Raw genomic sequence first — 22366 nt, 5'->3', positions numbered from 1 at the left:
TTGTTTTCTTCTTGGAAAAGAAACTGAAAAAAGAGAGAAATAGACTTGTTTTGGTTACAGAAAACTTAATACTTTCATTGCATCTTTTCTTATTAAAGTTCTAAACTATTCTGCTTTTTATGAGCAGCTGATTAGGATCTTTCCAGAAACCTTATTGTGCGGTGTATTGCTCTCCATCATCAGGAGTTAAGTCTCGGTCCCTAACATCCATAATGATGGCAGTTAGTAAACTTCTCAACAATACTTCTCAAGAAGTCAGGAAGAAGAAGAGAACTTTAAGTTCCTGTGACTTTAAAACAAGTTCCAATTTTTTCTCCAAAAGTGTATGCTAATTCTATGTATATGAAATTTTGAGAAGATTAATCATAGATAGTGATTTTGGATATTTTTTTAATCTTATTTTATGGCAGAAGTCAGAGAGGGAATAATATGTACTTTTGAATTATAAAGTTGGTTAGTCAAGAAAGGACAGAGGTTTTTCACTATATTATCAACAGGTAATGATTAACTCATATTTTATTGATATGTGTGTGGTAGTGATTCTTTCATAATGTGTTCATGTATTATGGGTTAGAGTTTGGTTCAGTGTAGCTTTCAGAGGAGCTTTTATGTACCACCATTTCTTAAAACAAATAGTTACATTTTATTTTTATTTACTCAGCATTTTACGAAGAAGTAAAAATAGTTGGTTTTTTTATATTAAAAGACTTTCTTAAAAATCGAGACTATTTTAAAATTCTGCATATCTATAAAAAAATTTCTTATTAGTAAGATGAGGCTTTAAAATGTGGATTTTATTAGCTGAATGTAGTGCCATGAAAATAGAACTTGATTTTCTAATGGTCTTGATAAATGTGGGTAATATCAAGTAGTTACCTCTCAGGTTAGGGCTTTGTGATACAGTAATATGTGCTACACTAATACATAAGAAGGACATGGACCAGTTGGAGAGGGTCCAGAGGAGGGCCACGAAGATGATCAGAGGGCTGGAGCACCTCTCCTATAAGGACAGGCTGAGAGAGTTGGGGCTGTACAGCCTGGAGAAGAGAAGGCTCTGAGGAGACCTGATAGCAGCCTTCCAGGACCTAAAGGGGGCCTACAGGAAAGACGGGAAAAAACTCTTCAGTAGGGCCTGTTGCAGTAGGATGAGGGGTAATGATTTTAAAATAGAGGGAGAGGTGGTGGATGCCCCATCCCTGCAAACATTCAAGACCAGGTTGGATGAGGCTCTGAGCAACCTGATCTAGTTGGGGATGTCCCTGCTCCTTGCAGGGGGGTTGGATTAGATGACCTTTGAACGTCCCTTCCAACCCTAACCATTCTATGATTCTATGATTCTATATTAGGAAAATTGTTTTACAGTGAGGGTGGTGGAACACTGGAACAGGTTGCCCAGAGAAGTGGTAGATGTTTCCATCCCTGGAAACATTCAACACCAAGTTGGATGAGGCTCTGAGCAACCTGATCTGGTTGAAGATGTCCCTGCTCCTTGCAGGGGGGTTGGACTAGATGACCTTTGAAGGTCCCTTCCAACCCTAACCATTCTGTGATTCTGTGATTCTATGTGTATATGAAGTGAACCATTTAAAATATGGTTCTTTTGCCGAACTTAACACTAACACACTTAACGCTAGTGAAATGCTTTTTAGTAATGTTCTTTGGTACATTTTGTTCACTACAGAACAAAGCCCTGGTCTTTGGACATTGCTGCAGTTCTCTGCAGCACTTGTGGCTGTGCATAAGAGGGCTCTGTACCCATTGTTGGTATTTGCAGGAAGGAGTTCTGCTCCTGACAGTCGATTTATCAGGATTTACAGATATAGTAGAAATTACTTTGAAGCGATTATACCGTTTGTACTATCACATACTGATTTTGCAGTAAAACTAGGCCACAAAACCGGAGGTGAGAGCACAGTTTATTTTAATGAGTGCTGGTAAAAACAGCATTATCAAATCTTTTTGAGATGTTTTTGTTGTCATGTACTGGTCTGTCTCAAAGAAGTAAAGCCCCACTTTCTGTCTTGACAGCACGTAATAAATTGACTGATGTAGTTCAGTTGGGGAGTTAAAAATGCATTGAAAATAATGGGGCATAACATTCTAGGCTTAACATTTATTCATAGATGATGCAATTAAATAAAACAGGCATTAACTTCAAGGTCAGTCAGTAAAGTAATAAAAGTGAATATTTTAATTGAATTGTAATTGCTTCTCGTTGATACATGCAAGTTAAGTAAAATAGATGTCAGTGCTGCAAATTATCGTTCCCTTCCTAATTAATTTCTTAATTCTACATACAGTCATCCAGGCCCTAGCCCTTGTTGTTGGTTTATCCACCCATCCAGCTTTCTTCACGTTTAATTTCATGGAGGAAGAATCTGGAGGATGTGGTCAAATGGAATGTACTGAGAATTTACGATACAGTATTTTGCTTTTTAGTCTAAGTGATTTTAAGAGTCTGATTCAATCTACTCCATTGTTTAAAGAAAAAAAAAAAGTCCAATAAAAATATAAGCTTATCTTAACTGTTTTATAAGTGTGATTTTAGATATTTTATTATACTGATAGTAGCGGTAGGCATACAGCTTCATCTATACATGCATACTATTAGAGATTTGAAATGTGGATTACTGGTTCTGCAAATTACAGGTTACACTGGTTCTTGGTGCTTTTAGCAGACAGACTATTCACTCACTATGCAAACTTGTTAGAAACTAAAGGAAATAATATGTTTCAAAAGAAACACAAGCTATCTGAAAATTGAATTCTACTAAGAAACAGAAAGAGTACATTGCACTTTTACAGATTCTCGTGTAGATGTGGGGTATTACTAAAGAGTGTACACATCGTGAATTTATTTACCCATAGGCAATTTATTTGCATTTTGTATACTACTTGTGTAATAGCTTGTTTTAAATTACTGTTTTGTATTCATTGTGAGGCAGAACAGCAGGTATATCCTTAATATCAAAGAGAAGTTGTGAAAGAAAGAATATGTTAGTGTGTAAATATGTTAGCATGTAAATTGTAATGTATCTCTTGGTTTAAATTTAATGGAAACTAGTTTGTTTTTATCAAGAGAGGAGTTGCTTTTCTTGGAAAAGTAATCATGTTAATAAAGAATGTTAATGTAAATGTGTGAACTGGGTACTGTAATATTGTACTCATTATTATTCATTTATTTTATGAGTAAATGTTTGTTTAACCTAATACCTGTCCCATTAAAATCAAGGATGTAATGCTAAGTTGGTGTAAGCTGGAAGATATCACCAGAATCATTGGAACTATTGAAATGAAATTAAGAAATTTCAAAGTTATTTCCACAAGCATAAAATATTATCTTATATCTAGCAACATACATTTTTAGTCTATTAATAAAGAGCAGTAAACCAATACCAAAAAAGAATAGAGGGAGGAAAAAACCTCAGTCTTCTATCATTTTAATTATTAAGCAGTTTTTAAAGTGTTCCCCTAGATAGTAAAAGAATTTTTAATTTGCTTTAATAAAATATTTTAAAACTTTATTAATGTTTTGAGATCTCATTCACTCTAACTTGTTCTACTTTCACAGGAATTTAAATATACCAAGATTATAATTGTAAAAATTAAAAGGCATATCAGCTATTTGAACTCAGCAACGACTTTCTATAATAGTATACTATACATTTATATAACAGCTTTTATCATCAATGATCTAAAGTGCTTTGCAAGGTACATACTTCAGAAATTGCTTCTAAATTGAGTCATTCTGGTGGCAGCTCTTTAATGATACCCATTATTGTATACAGCAGTAGAGTAGGAAAAAATAGACAAGTATTGCGATCAGTAAAAAAAAACCCCAACCAAACTACAATAATTAAGATTAGTAAAAAATGTGATCATTGAAAATTTTCCAGTGCTCCTTCACTTTCAGAAGTCATCTTTTTTATTTGATTGAAGATGTTTTTTTATCCCAGTACTAGTTTTTGCCAATTCTTTGTTTTGTTCCTGAGAAGTGAACAGTGAACATTTATCAGCCATGAGTTGGCAAAACTCATAAAGTCAAAAAGCTGAAACAGGAGCACAGAGGGGCAAGTTAAAGGAATTATCGAATGTTAATAGGACTTACTTTTTTTTACCAAGAAAAATAAATCAAAATGTAGACATCATACAGAATATTTTGTGGTGGATCAAAAGGTACAACATTAAAGACATTCTGTAAGTCTGAGTTTTCTTTATATCTCCATCCTTTTGAATTCTTGCCTTTTTTCTGTGGGTCACACGCACACAGAATATGATTTATCAAAAAAAATATTTATTATGGAAAACAGTCTGTGTTCCTTCCAGTAATTTGCAGAAACAATGAAAAATTAACTTATATTTTAATTTAATAGGTATCTGCAAAGGTAAAATCTGACTCAGAGATAATTTCTGTGTAGTATTTTTATTACTGTGGACCTGCATGTTTGCTTCACTAGTTACTGAAATTTCTAAGAAAATAAAACAACAACTTTTCCATTTGACACACAGTGAAAAGGTAATTTGCCTTATTTTTCCACAAAAATGAAAACCAGTTGCCCAAAGGGGATAGGAGAAAATTCTGAATAAGTGTGTTTTCTTTAGGATAGAAATTATTTCAGATATAGTGGGACTAGTTTCTAAGGGAGACATGCTATATTTAAAAAAAAAAAAAAAGTTGTAATAGCAGTACTTTCTAAAAAATATTTTTACACTTTTTTTTTTCAGGTTTAGATCCGGATAAACATCTAGGAAAATATCTGGATCAAATGGAGCCTTATCTTTTGGAGGTGAGTATTACTTAAAGGTTACTCATACAGATAAAGTTGCAATTAAAAATTACATAGGCAGAAGTTCAGTAAAATTAACTTAATCAAAAAATTACTTAGTTACTTCCAGAAACCCAAGTCTTATCTTTTTACTTAGTATGTAAGCCTCTGATATGCACTTTCAGTATGAACAATGTTTTTTTCTGGAGGTAGTTCACAAATAGTGCCAGTATCTTTAAAACAAACTAAAGGCAAGAAACCTCAATATTAAGGGAACACTAAGTTGTAAAATTGCTAGTCCCCAGTAATGTTACTTTCTTGTACTATACAGCATGCCAGTGTCAGAGCAGGCCTATGACACAAACCCAGAGTGCAATGATATATATAATATGTAATAGAGGTAAATAATTGCATGGAAGTTAAGAGACTTTCACAGAAAGGAATGGTATTGGCAAAATTATAGGTGATAAAAAACTTGCTCACAGATCTCTGGATCTGAAGGTTTCCTACCATTTTTTACACAGACTGAATAAGGTAAGGCCTTTCAAAAATTGAGTAAGAAGTTTATTCCACAGGATGTACTTAATTCTGTGCAAAGGGTTATGTAGTCCTCAAAGCAGGAAAATATGTGTAGGCAGAGCTAATAGATCTGTTCAAAGAAAAATTATTTAACTAGGGAAAAATAGAAAGACTGGATTTTGTATACGAGTCTTCTTTGAGTTTGAAGTAGAAGCACCAAACATCAAGGTACATACGATTTGAGAAGAACTGTGTTTACATATATTGTCTGTGACAAGGCCAGTTTACCACTGGGTTGGGCTTTTGGGTAAGGCAATATAATCTAATTGAATACTGAGTCATTTTTTAACTGGAAGCCATATTAACATGGCTGTTTGGCTTAGCTAATAAGCCACTGAGAACCAGAGTCCACAAGTTTCAGTTCACCACTTGTGAACATGGCTAGACTGCTTCCAGGACCTTGACTGCTACGTTAGCATTGTGCTGCGTGAACATGCCAGACTGAAGTCGTTCACTGCACTCTGTGTTTGTATCATAGGCCTGCTCTGACACTGGCATGCTGTATAGTACAAGAGAGTAACATTACTGAGGATAAGCAATTTTACTGACATGTGAAGTCATGTTCTGCATGTACTATAGAAATGACTACTGATTGATAAATTCCCAGAAAGATTGTTTGAAAGATCTTTGGAGTTGTAGGTAAATAGTACGTAGTTTAAGAGTATGATAAACATTTAAGTGGTCCTCCTCCCAGTTTGCTGCAGCAGATCACTTAAGCAATGTTTCTGTTTGTCAGAGCTGTTTCTTTAGAATATTAGTAAGTGGTAGCCAAGGAAGGATAAAAATTTGCAATAATGAAACAATGAACAATTTACTGTGGAATAGATTTAACCAAGCATCAACTTTATTGTAATATCAATTCCATACTTGTCAATCACATTTGGATGAATTGGTGTTTTTGTGGGACTAGTTAAATAAGCTGCACAACTGATATTTGTTCTTGTAGCTGTTTCTTGTGCATATACATGCTATGAAAGTCAAAGTCAGTACAAATAAATTGTTTTTACTGGATACTTAGTTGGCTTTAAGGCCTAATAAAACCAAATAGTTAACTATAAACTGAAGAGAAATACTTGGGTTTATTATGTGAAAAATCCTCTTTTGCAACTCAATGAAGTCTTCAACATCGAAAGTTCTGGTAGACAGAAAGTGAGAGCAAGGAGCTCACAGTTTTCACTAAGGAGGAGAGAAAAATTTAGTATTCTGACCATACCAAAGCAAACACCATAATAAATTAATTTTTAACATTGCACATCCCTCAAACTACCACAGCTTTATATATTCTTATACCTTTAATTTGTGTTATATTATCTTGGCAGTAATTTCAAATTCTACAACAAATTCATTGAAATGTGTTGTTCCTGTTGTTTTTTGCTAGTTTACACTTTTTCCTATCCCAGTGGGATTCTCTTTTGGGTTCTTTATTGACATCTGATGTTATTTATATAGTTGTTTATTCAGCTAGGTGCAGGATTTTTCATTACAGCATTTTCCTTAGTTTGGTGTGCAAGTTTGCGAGAATTTTTGCAGTTCTGTTTAAAATGAATGAAATATTGCTCTCTATGTTCTTTGGTTTTGTTGAAAACCAGTTTATATCTTTATAAGTTCAGTGTCCAGAAAAATGCCAAAAGTTGAATATAAGAGAGTATTTGATATTGCACTATAACATGTATGACGTGAGTCGATTGGGATTGATAGGGAATATCCTGCTTTACATTTTAGCATATTTTCACAAAGGTCAACTTCTCTGATGGTACAGATCAGGAATTAGGACCTTACTTACTTCTTTTTATACTGAAAGTTTACCTTAAGGAACTGGCAATAAAATCAAAATGAACTTGTATTGCTATAATGTGCCTATTATAATTTGTCTTTTGGATGTACAAGAAATAAGCATGACATAATTTTCTTTATAGAAAAATCTCCTGTTGAAACGTTATGAGTGTCAATGTTAACTGAAAAAAAAAAAACAAAGAAAAAAAAACCAAAAAACAAACCCGCAACTGAGCCCTAATTCCATCCACTCAATTATTGAACTTTGGAAAAATACGTTATCACCTAAATTTTCAGTCTTCTGCTTTACTTTAGTTTATGTGTGCAATAGGAATGAGAATAGTTACTGACATAATGGTGAGGTGATTTTGCTGCTGTAGCAGCCAGAAATGGCAGAGTATTGAGTGGGAAAAACTTTGACGTAATTTTGCAATTTTTTTTCTGGGTTTACATAAATAAGGTTGAACTTAGGAGTGCAGTGGTCATCTGCAACCAATATTTTTGTCACAAGTAAATTTTATTGGCTGAGGACATGGGTATTGTGGCAAGGAAAGTTCTTGAATTATTACTTTTTTCTAAGTGATAGGTCTTTGATTAATTATTGATGACTGGTTGCTACATAATTGCTAAATTATTAAATTGCTCTCACGTCCTACTGTTTCATGTTTACCAGGAGCTCTAGCTTTTTACCCTAAAGAATTTATGGCAACTTGCCAAATCTCAGGGGTTGGTCACACTCTCCTTAGAATTTTAGAATAGAACGGTACATGCGTATTATGGTAGTATTTGGTATACTTCTATCTCTACTAATAGACAATAAGGAAATGCTTAGTGGTTTGTATGCTTGCCTTAGAAGTTGATGAGTACTTCTTGATGTAAAGAGTTTTTCGGTAATTACTGAGATTTTACTAAGTCTTACAATTTCTGTCTGGCAACAAAATCTTCAACAAAACCTTCTTGAAATAGGAAGCACTTGAATTCATATCTTTTATCTTTGATTACTATACTTAAATTAGAAAGTCAGCTTTAATTCTTGTGTTTCATTCCCAAGGTAGCAAGAGATTGTTATTCATGTAATGTTTGGGCTGATTGTTTATATACCTTGTGTCTCATTGTGTATTTGAGTTAAGATGAATTTTGTGTCGTCTAGAAGATGTTTTCATCTTATTTCTTTTGGAATTTGAATTGAACTTACATTTTTAGTTAAGTGTAATTTGTAAATTTGCTGTTTTCTTGCACGTCTGAAGTAGAAGGCAGATTTAGCAATTACAAAATTTAGGTTAGAGTCTAAGCTGCCATATTGTTAGGAATATAAAATCCAACTTGCAAAACAAAATAATTGGTCTTTGAAAATGTTAATATTCTAAATGACTAAAAGGGACAGTTCTGGTGTCATTGGTGATATTTAAAAAATATTGTTGACTTTGTTAAATGAACATTAAAGATCTGTTTTATGAGCTGCTGAATATCCTCAGTTCCTGTTGACATTAGCAGGAACTGAAAATCCTTTAGCACCTTGTATAACTGATGTCAAGAATGATCTTGAAGCCAGTGACATTGAAAATGAGGATTTCCCACAACAAAAACAGGAAATAGTCTCACATCTTTTGAGTACTCGATGTTAATTGCCAGTAATTATTCTAGACACTGACGGTTACAAGCAGAGCTACCAGTTTTGAAAGTAACTTGTAAACAGTTATGCCTTGTATTCGCTGTGGAAAGGTTACAGTTAGAAAGATATTTTCTGTTTTTTTCTCTTTCATTTTTTCAGTAGTGTTGCAGTGGAAGCTATAAAGAGAGGAAAAATAAAGATTTTGACTAACTGTTTTGTAGGTTGTCCATTCTTGTTGCATTAACATTAATTATTCTTGATGTATTTGTCCTATAGAAACCTTGTTGCCATTGTTGACAGATGGAGTTCTCTTTCATGTCAGGAGTGTAATTTTTTAATGAGCACTTGATTAAAGGTTTTCTTCTGCTTCTTTTTTTTTCAAAGCAAATGTGAGAGGAAAAATGAAAAATGTCTCTCAGAACAAGACATTGAAAATTATTTAATATATATTCCAAAAAAGATTTAAATTTTATACCACCAGACAACTAAATGGTCACATAGAGCATTATCAAGGTATTTTTTTCTCAGAGCATTAATACTTTTTTCCAAAATAAAAGCTAAAGAGGATTCAGGCCTTTTGTTTAACTAACTGAATTTTAAATTTAAAATATAGTCTTTGATTTAATGAAGACATTCAAGTTCCATGTATTTCTTCTTTCACACCTAATTTTGAATTATTTTTTTTTTAGCTAAGGTGATGGCTGAAGCTGTAAACAGTCTTTGAAGTTTTAAAATAAAAAACTTTGAAAGTAGAACTGTAAAGTGCTACAAACTATACATTCAACTTCAACAATTAAAATACAGTATTATTTGAATATATCAAATAGTCTTGCTACACAAATATTCTGGTAACCATCTAGAAAGTTGAACCTACAATGTATAAATAACCCAGTCTCATACTTGCCTAAAAATATACAAAAAACAGATTTGGAATTATTTTCTAGCCCCTAGACAGATTTTTTCTAACTGTGTCCTGCATGTTGTGGAGAACTGCATTGCTACTTTGATTACAGAAGCATCATGGGTGGGCATCTGTTCCTCTAAGGGAAAGCATAAGGAGGCTAAATAAATATTCCCAATAGTAACACTGGTGTTAGAAATGAAGTTGAGGACTGCAGTTCAGCTTCTCATGAACTACTTGAAGAAGAATATTAATGCTTGCTTAATGTGAAAAATCGTGGACAGGACTTGGCTGGAAGTAGCTACTGCTGGGACATTTTAGAAGGGAATGTAATATTCTGAGGAGAAGACTGATTTCTCCTGCAGAAAAAGGGAGTGTCCCCATGCTAAGGTGTGTGATTCCTACCTATCAGTAGAGTACATCAATACAGAATTACAGTGAACTATTCAGCAGTTGTGTAGTCCTTACTCCAACAAAAGGACTTTGGTTCCTACTCCCCAGCTGTTCATTTATAAAGCAGGGAATAATTAAGATAGCCATGTCTCTTATCATGAATGTATTGGTTTATGAAGTTATGAGTTTTAGTGGGATATCCAGAGCTTCAGGAATATTCTTAAATTTATATGTTGATTTAGAAAGTACATTCAGTACAATTTATAAAGGAAATAGCATGTTGCTGCCTCTTTAGATCTTGCTTCAGCTTTTTGCTTTTGACTTAGAAAACTCTCGTCGATTCTATTTGTTACAATTTTTTTTGAAAGAATGGATATTTGCCACAATATAGAATGCAGTTGTTGAATCTATTGCCAAAAATTGTGTTCATTATATACTGCTATGTGAAGTGCTAATTCTTGTGTTGATTTACAGTACAAATGTCTCACAGAAGTGAACTGTCAATGCTAAAGAAAGATAGACAGGTACAGGTGTCTGAACAACCTTTCATGTCCACTGAGTAAGGGATAGGAATTCATTCATTTATCTGAATGTTACAGTGCCAGTTCTACTAAAAATATAACACATTGGTAATTTTTAGATCATTGCAATATGCATACAAAAAAATCAAGAACCCTCTGTATGATATTTAGTTTTTTCAGCCTTTTAATGAGTAGTCTTTTAGAAAGTGCACACTGAAATTTTCATCAAATTATATTTAATAGACTGCTTTAATGTAATACTTATGTATTTTAATTTCCCTTTTGTGTTAGCTTTCTGGGAAATATGGAGTCCATGTTTGCGGAGAAGGTGGAGAGTATGAAACATTCACTCTGGACTGCCCTCTATTTAAGAAGAAAATAGTTGTGTAAGGAACAGTTTCTTCCATTTCCTTATATTAAAGCAATGGGGACATATTCACATTGAGCTTGAGGCAACTTTTGTTGGCAGAGGTAAAACATGTCCTCTAAGTTCACAAACACTCACTTTGTTTAATGCTGGCAAAGTCTTCTGAAAACCTAAATCAATACCTGACAAGACGAGGCCTTCATAGAGGACTATAAACTTTTTAGACATTTGCACTTTCGTTTACTTGCTGATTATGGCCTGCAGTAAAACTGGTACCTACACACTGACACTTTTATTCTTTCATGAAGTGCGAATTGCCTGTAATATTTATCTTTCATTACAGCTACATTTGATAAACTGCCACATCAGTAGCCTGTGGGTTCCATTAACTCTGTGTGTGTGTTTTTTAAGTTTAGCAGCTTAGAATGATAACGATAAACATTTTTCTTCAATTATTAGAGGATATTTTATATATGAACTTTGCATGAATCCATCTCATTTGCACTGAGTAGTTTATTCTTTTGACATAAATTGCTAAAATCTGTGTAGTGGGATATGGAAAATATTTGTATCTTGATGCGAGTTTGTTACTAGTCTGTTAAATAGCTAAGCCTGCTTACTTTGGTGATGTGTTTTGACTGCTGTTCCTTTTCTTAGCCAAGTAAACAGACTAGTAATCATGTACTGGTGACATTCATGACACTCAGTCATCTTAGGGAAGGTCAAGATTATGAAACATATAGACATGATTAAGGCTTTCATGGTAAAGGTCTGTTTGTTTAATTTTTCTGTAAGACTGGGATCTGTCTGTATAAGTAACAGAGGACCAAGAACTGTTAATTCTGTTTCGTTGCATGGCATTTGGGAGAAGAAGAGCAATAGACAGACAGGTAAAAAGTATGGCAGCTATTTTGGCAGGTATATGCTAAACTATTGGTTGACTGGAATACATGTCCTCTGGAGTGAACTGAAAAAATACCTAATTTGAGTCTGGAGATACCTCCATGCAGGAAAGCTACGGGAAGAAAATTCAGAAAGTAACAATGTAGAATCTTTAAACTGGATTTAGGTTCATGGATGGAATTATGAAGGTATGGGCCAGGATGTGAGACTTGGAGAAGATTCTTTTAGGGGAATCAGGTGCTAGGCAGAAGCTGTAGATTGTGAGCCAACCTGATGGCTAGTAGGAGTTGGAAAGTTAAGCAGGAAGTTAGAATAAAATGTATATGATACTTGGGTACATCTTATCACAAATAAACTTGGGGACAAAGGATGAAACTCCCCAATATGTCCTCAGACAGAATCAGTTCATTCTCTTTTAGCAAAAATGAAAATATTGTGAAATCACTGCTAGAGCACAATTTATTTTTGCATTTAGTCTGATATGATTTCTATTAAACTGACAAATTCTTATCAATTCCAGTAGGTGTCAGAGGCAGAATTTTGTGAAACTTCATCATTTAGAATAATACCACCCATTACCAGATAAATGTGGCCTATTCAGCATTTATATGGCAATATTTAGAACAAAAAGTATGCTTCAGAAGAAGGATAGCTAGATACTAACTGAGAGATTAAGTGTGCTTGTATGAGCTTTTGCACTTAAATATGTCTGGCTTGATTATTTACATTCTTTCTATTTATTTTGAGGCTTCTTATGTTACAGATTAAATCTGGGAGTTCATTGGAATTGGATGCATAATTTCCCAGTGCTCCTTTTCAAAGCTGTCTTTGCATAGATGCAACAGATTGGAAAAAACTGTCAAATCTCATGAGAAATTCTTGATTGGTGTAGTGGCAAAGAGATATTTTATTTATTTGTTTGTTTGTTTGTTTATTTTCATAGAATTCAAGGAACACTTTTATGGAAGTACGTTGTGCTCTTGGTTTGGGATCAACCAAATATTAGTTTAAGTAGGAATATCTTATAATATTTTCTAAATATGTTTCTGGCTATCAGTGGTTTAATGACCATTTGGGCCATTAGGAAAAGCAAAAACACAGGTGGTCCAGCTGAGTTGTCTTTATTTCTTTTGGCGACATTCCAAATAATAATAAAAGTTTACAATAAATGCACAAAAAATACAGGAAAAGACAAATATATAAATCAGTGGGTATTTAATAATAAGCGTATGGCACAGCAGACTCTTAAACAGTTACTCAACTAGTTCTAAATGTTACTCAACTAATTGTAAATATACATTTCTGTAGTGGAAATTGAATAGCTACAATGGCATTTTGTGTTTCTGGCTTGATTAGCCCTGCTTAGCTCTTACATTATTCATGGCATAAAGATATGCTTTTTGAGGGGCCATTCATGTGAAATCTATTACTTTATGAACTTCTAAATAAAAGTATTTTGTAGTTTATTTGTCAATGAATAAGTTACAAATTTGTTTATTTTGTGCTTTTCATATAATAGCTTTGTTATCATGTTGTGTTAACTATTCTAGCTTAGTTTCCTAATGTTTAGATAGCCATGGTTCTGGAATGCATCCTGATACAATTTTTGAAGCTTAAATAGAGTTGTAAGAATTACAATTTAGAGGTTAAAACCTGTCAGGTTTTTCAAGATCCCTAAATCCATAAACTCCTTCAAGATGTCTCCCTAGAGAAAGTTTCTGAGGAAGACACTGAAGATTACTTTTGCCTGCAAAACAGGTGTGATGGATTAACTTTGGCTGGCTGCCAGCTGCCCAACAAGCTGCTCCCACACGGCCTCCTCAGGAAGACAAGGAGGAGAAAATAAAATTGAAAAGCTTATAGGTCAAGTTGAGGACAGGGTGATAAGCTTACCAATTACCATCATGGGCAAACTAGACTCAGCTTGGGGAAAACTAATTTAATTTATTGCCAGGATAGTGAGAAATAAAGACAAAACTAAAAACACCACCTCTCCCCACCCATTCTTCCAGGTGTAATTTCACTCCTTTGTTCCTTACTCTTCTACATCCTTCCCACTGAGAAGTTCAAGGGAATGGGGAATGGGGGTTGCAGTCAGTTCATAGCACTGCTTCTCTGCTGCTCCTTCCCCTTCACACCTTCCCCCTGTTCCAGCCTGGATCTGTTCCATGGGCTACAGTCCTTCATGAACTGTTCCAGTGTGGGTCTTTCCCACGGGACAGTTCTTCAAGAACTGCTTCAGTGCAGGTCATTTTCATGGGGTACAGTTCTTCAGGAACAGACTGCTCCATCATGCCCCACAGGCTCACGGTTCCTGTCAGAAACTCTACTCCTGCATGGTGTCCTCTCCACCGGCTGCTGTTCTTGCCAGAAGCCTGATCCAGCATGGGGTCCTCCACAGGCTGCAGTGTGCATATCTGCTCTGATGTGGTCCTCCATGGGCTGCAGGGGGTAACCGGCTTCACCGAGGTCTTTTCCATGGGCTGCATGGAACCTCTGCTCTGGTGCTTGGAGCACCTCCTCCCACTCGTTATTCTCTGCCCTGGGTGTCTGCAGGGCTGTTTCTCTTACATTTTTCTCACTCTTCTCACAGCTGCTGCACAGCATTTTTACTCTTTTAAAAATATATTATCACAGAGGCACTACCACTGTTGCTGATAGGCTCAGCAGCCCCTGGTCTTCTCTAATAGAGGCCACCCCTGCATCCTGCCCCCACTACCAAAACCTTGCCATGTAAACCTAATAAAACAGGAGGAAATATAATACACCAGTCATTAATAACACTACTTCAGGTATTGTTTTCACTAGTTGATGTTTTTGTCATGTGAGACTTCTGACAAAATATATTTCTACAGTATATCCTTTGAAAAAGAAGGAAATTTGCTAGTTCAGGAAAATAAAATCATAGTCTTTATGTGTTACTTATGGAGAAGTGGGAGTGTCTTTAATGTCAGACTGTATGATAAATTTTACTCTTGAATGTTAAATTGAATTTTTGCCATTCTTCTCAATTTTCATTAAAAAATATGCTTTACAAAGGAAGTGTGGCACACTGAGTGAAATATTTGAAAATAAACCAGACTTAGCAGTGAAACCAAAATCTTAGAATTGAAATATTCAACCAAGAGCCAGATGGGTTTTTATCTGGTTTTCCTGGGTAGACTACTGTAATCCAGTTGTCAGCTTTCTTATGCTCAGTATTTGAGAAATACCAAGCATTTCCTGTCTTCCTTACGCTGGTATTTAAGGTGTAATTGATTGACACCTCTTCAAATCATAAAGATCTATTTCTTATCTATGTGAATGCCATCTAATATCTACTCTTATAATTAAAGGCCAATTTGTATTTATGGAACACAGAATAGTCTGATTTTTCTTCAGGCAAATTGGCATATTTGAAATACGGATATATAATTTTGCATTTATGTACCTTACCATTAGCTCCGTGTTTAAGTTTGTAATTCTAGGTTTGGAGTTAAAAGCAAATCTGTAAACGTGAAAAGACTATCATGTACTGGGAGCACTGATTGTACTCTCACACTTGCTCTAACATGTCATATTTGTCCTGTGAAAATTAAACTGAGTGTTTAAGATTATTAGATTTCCTAGACCTTCAAGGAGACTTGAGAGATCAGATGATTAGGATGTTTTTTCAACTATTCTTTGTTGTTTTGCAAAGTCTTCTGAAGATGTTCCTCAGCAAAATTCTTGCAAATCACCTTATGTAGTCATGTTCCTACTCAAAATTTAGCATGAACTTTTAGCATGAAATGGCCTTTATATAATTGTCAGTTTCTCAAATCTCCGTTTTTCTTTTTAATCTCTGCTTTTCATGTGATTTTAGGGTTTTTATTTACTGTTTCCTAAGCTGGACATGACAGTAAGTTCAGGACTTCCTTTTTTTTTTTAACTGCTGACTCATCACTGAATGCAAAAAAAAAAAACAAAACCCGTTCTGCTTTGCACCTATTCATTACATTTACTATGGCAGAAGACACCACATTTTGTCAGTTAGAACAATGATGTTTGTTTGGAGAGGCTGACAGAAAATAAAGTAGTTAGGAAAAACAATTTTCTTTTGATATGTATTGTAAAACTATTTTCAGCACCACATAATTTACCTTTTGTGAGTCATCAGCTGAGAAATATTGGCATGTTAAACTAGGTTTCTATTATGGTCCCATCAAATACCCATGTGTTAGCTGTGTGTCATAGGAATATCCTTCATACCGAAAAGAAATATTTATGATCTTTTAATATTTGTGATACTGCTTCAGCAACGAATAAGTACTCAAAAATTATGAAGTTATTGAGCATAGGTATCAATGCTTAACATCTGTTCTGCTGTACTAGTGGATTGGAACATGCAAGGGTACAAGTAGATCTGCTTCTTTTACTTTGGAGTTAAATATATTTTTTAAAGTTACTCTTTAAATTTAACAGACAGATACATTTAATAACACTATTTTTTTCCTTTCTGATATAAGCTTTTCTGTTATTTTCATTTTAAGTAGTTAATGCATCACTGAAAAGTACTAGACTTCCCCATGCAGAACTTGAACAGCAAGCAAAAAATGTTTATTGACAATATCCTCAGACACTGAGGATACCCAGGTACCAGGTGCTACTGGAGTCTTGGTGTCTGTTTTTTATTATTTCTAATTATGTATTAGAAACAGTCAGTGCAATCTGGCCAAGACTTCAACTGTTTCCAGTTTGCATGGTTTTTATGTGGCATTACTTGAAATCTGTCTCATTGAATACTGTGAAGTCATCAAGGGCACTGTGGTTTCAAGAAAAGTATCTGTGTGTCTGTGGCCTTCTAACAATTTTCAGATTTTCTTGTACTGTGTCTGAGTTTCTCTTATGTTTTCTTTGAGTTTCTCACCTTCTGATGTTTGTTTCCTAAAGCTACCTTTTTCTAAAGTAGTAAAACTGTGCAGATGGATATAACAGACACTGCCTCTTGTGAATCAAAGTGTGACAGATTGTGTCTGTAAAAATGAAAACTAAAATTAACTAGTTTGAATCAGCACACAGGAAGTTTATCATTGTTACCAACACATTTGGCATTAAGAAGTTGTGTCTAGTAGTCTTCGATATCAGATGCAAGATGGTTGAATCAGTCAGTTTCTCAGCGTGAAGTACTGTTTATTGTTAATACCTCAAGAACTAATCCCTGGAGCATTAATCAAGAAGAATGGACTTAAAAAAAGTCTCCTGTTGATGAAATTAAAAGATTGTTTTACATATTAGTCTCTAGAATAAGAAATGTAATGTCATTTATGCTTTCATAGACTGCAGCTAACTAAATTACTTAGTACTGGTCTGAAAGTATAGTTTATTCCTTTTGAAAATTGAAAATTAGTGAAGATAATGTGTTATTCAACCATACAGTTTTATATAGCAAACTATTTTTTCTTAATTGATACAAAAACTAAATAAGAAATCAATGGATTTTCAATGAGTTACCTTGGAGTCTGTGTAATATGGTACCTAAGTATTGTCTATATGTAAAGTTATATACTAATATTTGATGCTAATAATTTTGTATTTCAGAGATTCAGCCAAGGTAGTTGTGCATTCAGCTGATGCATTTGCACCTGTGGCCTACCTTCATTTTTTAAAATTACACCTGGAGAATAAGGCAAGTAGATTGCTAATGTCATCTTCCTTTAAAGCTATAGGTGTGCTTTCTATCTTTGTATTTCTTTGTCGCAGTTTGAAGTAACATATTCTCATGTGGGTGTACTTTCGAATAACAATGTACATATTTAGTTGAATTTCAGAACTTACCATAAGGAAAAACTCAACACAAATGCTACCCTGTGTCAAATGAATGTATGGAGGTAGTATATTTGTGTAGTGATTTCATCTTGAAACCTCCAGGTGCTCAGCCAACGTGGTTCAGTCAAGCACACGTGTAACCTGTGTAGTACAGCTAGCTACACTGTGGAACACAGCTGTATTAGGAAACTCTGTGAACAGTGTTCTTTGCTGGGAGGTGGCGTCTCTTCTGCTGTTTCTAATGTAAAGTGGATGATTTAAAAACTTACTGACCTGCGGGTGCTCGAGTTTTAAACATACTGGTTTTTGTTTTATCTTTTCCATGTGAAAGATACGTGTAATGTAATGTATCTTCAAATCATGTAGAGGAGATTGTCCTGGTCCAAGATCTTAAGGGAATCAGTAGTAGTTCACTAGGATTCAGTCTCTTAGCTGGAAACAGCAGAACGGGAATAGGAACTCTAGCCATTTAAATATTGCAGACTTTCGTGTGAGCAGTGCAAAGAAGGTCAAAACAGAAGTTATTTTTCTTAGTATTTGTCAGTACTTTTCTATTTTTCTTTTCATTATTTTGTGGGTAAAATGTTTTTTTTTTTTCCTCCTGAAAATCTACAAGTGCTAATATTTTGTTGAAGAGAGTGCCTCATGATCTTCCTACTCCTGTTGCAGTCGTCTTTTTATACTCATTTCTACACTTTGAAGATCAGTGAACCTTTTGTAGATACTGTTATAGAACATTATTGTATTAGTATTTCCCATTTCAGGTATCTTGAGTGACTACATTTCCAGAATTTCTTTCAGTGGATCATGCCTTTTTTTCCCCTTCCTCTTAAATTTTATTGTTCCAAACAGATAAAATACCTGTACATTTTTCTTCCATTATGGCCTCATTCTTGCCTTGGAAAGTAAATTGTATTTCATCCTGTCAATTTCTAGTTTGGGATTTCTTTCAGAAATAAAACATTAAATATTTGTGTGAGAGACTGTGAAAAAGATATCAACTAACTGTGTGAAGCAAACCCAAATAGGCTGAATAAAGGAAAATTTGGGAGGGAGGCATGGTGAGGAAGAGTGATAATATATTAATATTTCTTTGGGAGCAGTGACTTTATTGCTCATGGCAAACTTGATGCTAAAATGCACCATATATCACTACGATTTGACAGGCTAGGGAAAATGAAAAACACAAAGCTTTACATAAATCAGGTAAAAAATCATATTAAAATGCATAACATTTTATATAAGAATCAAGATTTTACTTTGATCTGTTCAGAAGCTCTTTTCCCCTTCTTATGTAGATGGTTTAGATTTCGTTAAAGCCTCGCAGTTTCAAGCACTGTTGTGGTAAATCATATTTCAAATTCATTGTAGACAAAGCTATCACACTCTCAAAGGGGTAAGGTTTACAGAGGCTTGCCCTGGATTTTGGTATATATACGAATGTCTTGTATAGTTAAAAGGAAAATAGTCTGTTTTCTGCAGTAGTTATCTATAAGGAAAATCATTTAAATCTTTTGACTGTAGATTATTTTGTGTCTTGATAAAATAAGCTAGATTTTCAAGAAGTTATGAAGATGGAGAGCCAGTCATTCTTTCAGAGCATAATTTGTTACTAAGATAACATGGTTTAACTGCATAATGATAAAGAGATGCCTTCAAGATTGATATGCCTGTAGTACTGTACTTTTTCTCACTATTTATTGCTTACAGGTCCTACAAAAAAAAATTAAATATCAGTTAGTAATTCAGCACTTAAAAGCCAATACTACAATAAAAAATCACTGTAGGGAAAAACTGCTTTAGAAGGAGAACTAATTTTAGTTTCAAGCTTTCAAGGGATTACTGAAAATTGGGCAAAAAATACTCCATTATGAACAGTGTATAAAAGTAGCCACTTAGGCAAGCACTTCGTAGAAACCATTAATAGACTGCATAGTGATGTGTAATTCTAATAAGTATTATGACGTCAGTTTTGTTATCGTTTCAACTGAGAGATATACATATTTTTTACTTTTATTGTATATTCATTTTGTCTTAGTTACATGCCACAGGTGTTAATTTACATTCTTTGAATTTACTTTTGTAATCATTATGCAATTATAGCTAGTGTACCTTATTCTCTCCTGTCTTTCATCCTCTGAAATGCGTTTTCTTCAGCTAAATTTCTAAACTACAAAGTCTGCATAGAAATTTGTTTAAGATTGTTTCTGGCAGCAAAATGAGCCCTTGTGCCTGGGGAAAAATAACATTTTACTCACTGTTCTTGTTTAATACATTACTGTGCAACTTCAAGATGTATTTTTGCATAATAATTTAAGCTTTTGTTAACACATCCTCTTTTCTTTCATTACCAGTGATATAGAAAAGGCTAAAGAGCTAAATAAATAAAAGATTTTACTGTTAAAACATTATTAAAGTTTTGGTGAAGATGTCTTAAGATAACTTTTTTGTAGGTATTTTGCAAAAACATTAAGAATAAATAATAATGCAAATTAAACACTAATGCTAAAAATTTGGAAACACCTCAGTTCCTTCGTTGTAAAAAACAAGGTGACCACTGTGATGTACTTAATACAGACACCTAGCTTCATCGATATTTTACTTTGCCAATAAGACTGCCACTTAATGTCACAAAATGTAGGATGTATTTTTGTTGAGGAGGTGGCAATTTCTGAATCATACTCCAGAATCTTTCAAACAAGTGTATTGGCTTTTGTATTCAATACAAATTTAATTCTGAATGTTTTCAATTAGGAAGAAATACCACTGTGAAACTTTTTTTTTCACTTTGACAGCACAGTGAACTTGCAAAACATTTTTATTTGCCTCATATTATGCTATTCTGTTACTCTAGTAAGTTATGTTGGCTTTTGAATGATCAGAAACAAAGTAAAGCTGTTGGAGCTTCTGTGGATGTGAACATCCTTTTGATGACAGTGGTGAACACATTAGCTATCATTTATGCTTTAAGATTTGCTCCTTCTCACATTCAATAATGAATACTTTGTTCCCTGAGTTCCAGTGAGTAGGAGCACACATCCATCAAACAATACAAGCTGTGAAACTGCAGCCGCTTAAGTTAGGGATAGTCTAGAATTAGAGGGAGTCGTGTAGTTTTCTTTCTATACTTGGCAGAAAGAAGGAGCCTGTTTGCTTGTAACAGATACAGGAATCATGCCTGCTGCTGCTCTTTCTTGTAGCATACTGTTGCCTTATATTTACCTATCATAAATTGATATTATGAGGTTTATTTGCTTTCCTGTTTGCAAATGATCTTGACCTATTTGGACGGAACACAGGTGCAAGCAGTTTTGCCCCTGCTATACATCAGCAAATCTACTTCACAGGTCAATCTAGAGATTACTTAAAAAACACTTGTAAAAATTAGAAAAGGTTTCTGGGAGATATTTACATGCCTTGCGTACTAAAGGAGTATGATCCTGCAGGTTAGATTTGATTTAACTTTGTAGCCTATTTCTGTCCAGTTCCTTCTGGCCTGAATTATTTTACTTAATCTCCATTTAGGACTTAAATTGTGGGATTAGACTTTGTAAGTGATGTCAGGTGGAGGAGGAAGGAATTTAAAGTCACAAAATATGTTTTGGTGGTGGTCTTGTGGGTGGCATTTTTGAATACTTCATCATAATTGGATGATACTTCTAGGTAACCTTTAATTTCCCTTCTGCATCATAAGAATATTGATAAGCCTTGTAGTTATGTTTTCAAAACTTTGTAACAAACACTGCAATTTTTTTTTTATACACTGATTTATTTCAAACGCTAAGATATAAGTAAAAGATTTTCTTTCTTACTCCATTTGATTGCAGATTCAGTCCAGTTGTCTCAGAAAAGAGAAATTTTTGTTCTCTTTTTTTTTTTGTAATTAAGAGACTTTATTTGAAACTCTTTCAAAGTAAAGGACTTTCTTTCTTATGTGTCTGTGTATTGCACTTGAAATACTGCAAGGAGATGTATGTGGTCTCTCTCATTATATTTATTTCAAGAAATTCTGTTATCAAGGTACACCACAAAGAATAAAGAGATTATCAGAGTCTTTCTTTCTGTCTTCTGAGCTCTCTGCCCCACTGTATTTTCCTTGCTGCTCAGTGAGAGAATTATCAGTTTTAGAATTGTGTTGTGATAGGTTTTTATACCAGTTTCTGTAGTGGAGAATGTAAGCTTTTTAAAAAGGCAATCTGTTGTTTTCATAAAAGACCACTGCATGGAATTTCAACTATATCAGTCAAAGTCCTAGCTCCAAGGCTTTTTCAGCAGGAGAATTTGGATCTTGGAACAGTCGTGCATTTGCTTAACTTCATTCTGAGTGCAGTTGCATCACTGACATGAGTTATGTGAATATAGTTAAGCATATGCATGCATGCAGGCTGGGATCCAAAATTAGGTTGGTATCACAATGTACAGTGGGTGTGGGAGAAACAGTGGAACAAATGGGAAAATATATTGCGTCTGTGAAGTAACATGAAAATGTTATGTGATAAAATAGGTTCTGTAAGATTTAATTAAAATGTCATTATAGCAAGCTTGATTTTTTTGTTTTTAAAGTGATGAGAGTATTATTCAGGGAAAGTTAGTCTGTTTGTGGCAGTCTATAAGTTTTAAATTCTTAGATTACTTTATCTGTAAAGTAATTCTGTTCCAGGAACGGAACACCAACAGTTGTATGATATTTGGATAAAGCTACTAAACAGAGTCTGGCAGCTCTACTTAGGCTGGCATTGAGCCTGTTCTTCTTATGGTGTCAGG

General features: G+C 34.2%; 1 protein-coding gene across 1 annotated transcript in view; it reads left to right on the top strand.

Annotated features, from left to right (window-relative positions):
• The window catches only part of DPH6 (diphthamine biosynthesis 6), a 214963-nt gene that overhangs the window by 59196 nt on the left and 133401 nt on the right, over positions 1 to 22366 (top strand). The window contains exons 6-8 of the mRNA XM_086749012.1: positions 4726 to 4787; positions 10837 to 10931; positions 17375 to 17462. Of these exons, the coding sequence (XP_086605138.1) occupies positions 4726 to 4787; positions 10837 to 10931; positions 17375 to 17462 (245 nt within the window). The remainder of the gene's footprint in view (positions 1 to 4725; positions 4788 to 10836; positions 10932 to 17374; positions 17463 to 22366) is intronic.

The sequence above is a fragment of the Chlamydotis macqueenii genome, chromosome 5, assembly GCF_036417535.1.
Source record: "Chlamydotis macqueenii isolate bChlMac1 chromosome 5, bChlMac1.mat, whole genome shotgun sequence".
NCBI classification, from domain to species: Eukaryota; Metazoa; Chordata; class Aves; order Otidiformes; family Otididae; genus Chlamydotis; species Chlamydotis macqueenii.
Note: the sequence above shows the minus strand (reverse complement) of the source record. Positions and strands in the feature narration are given on the sequence as shown.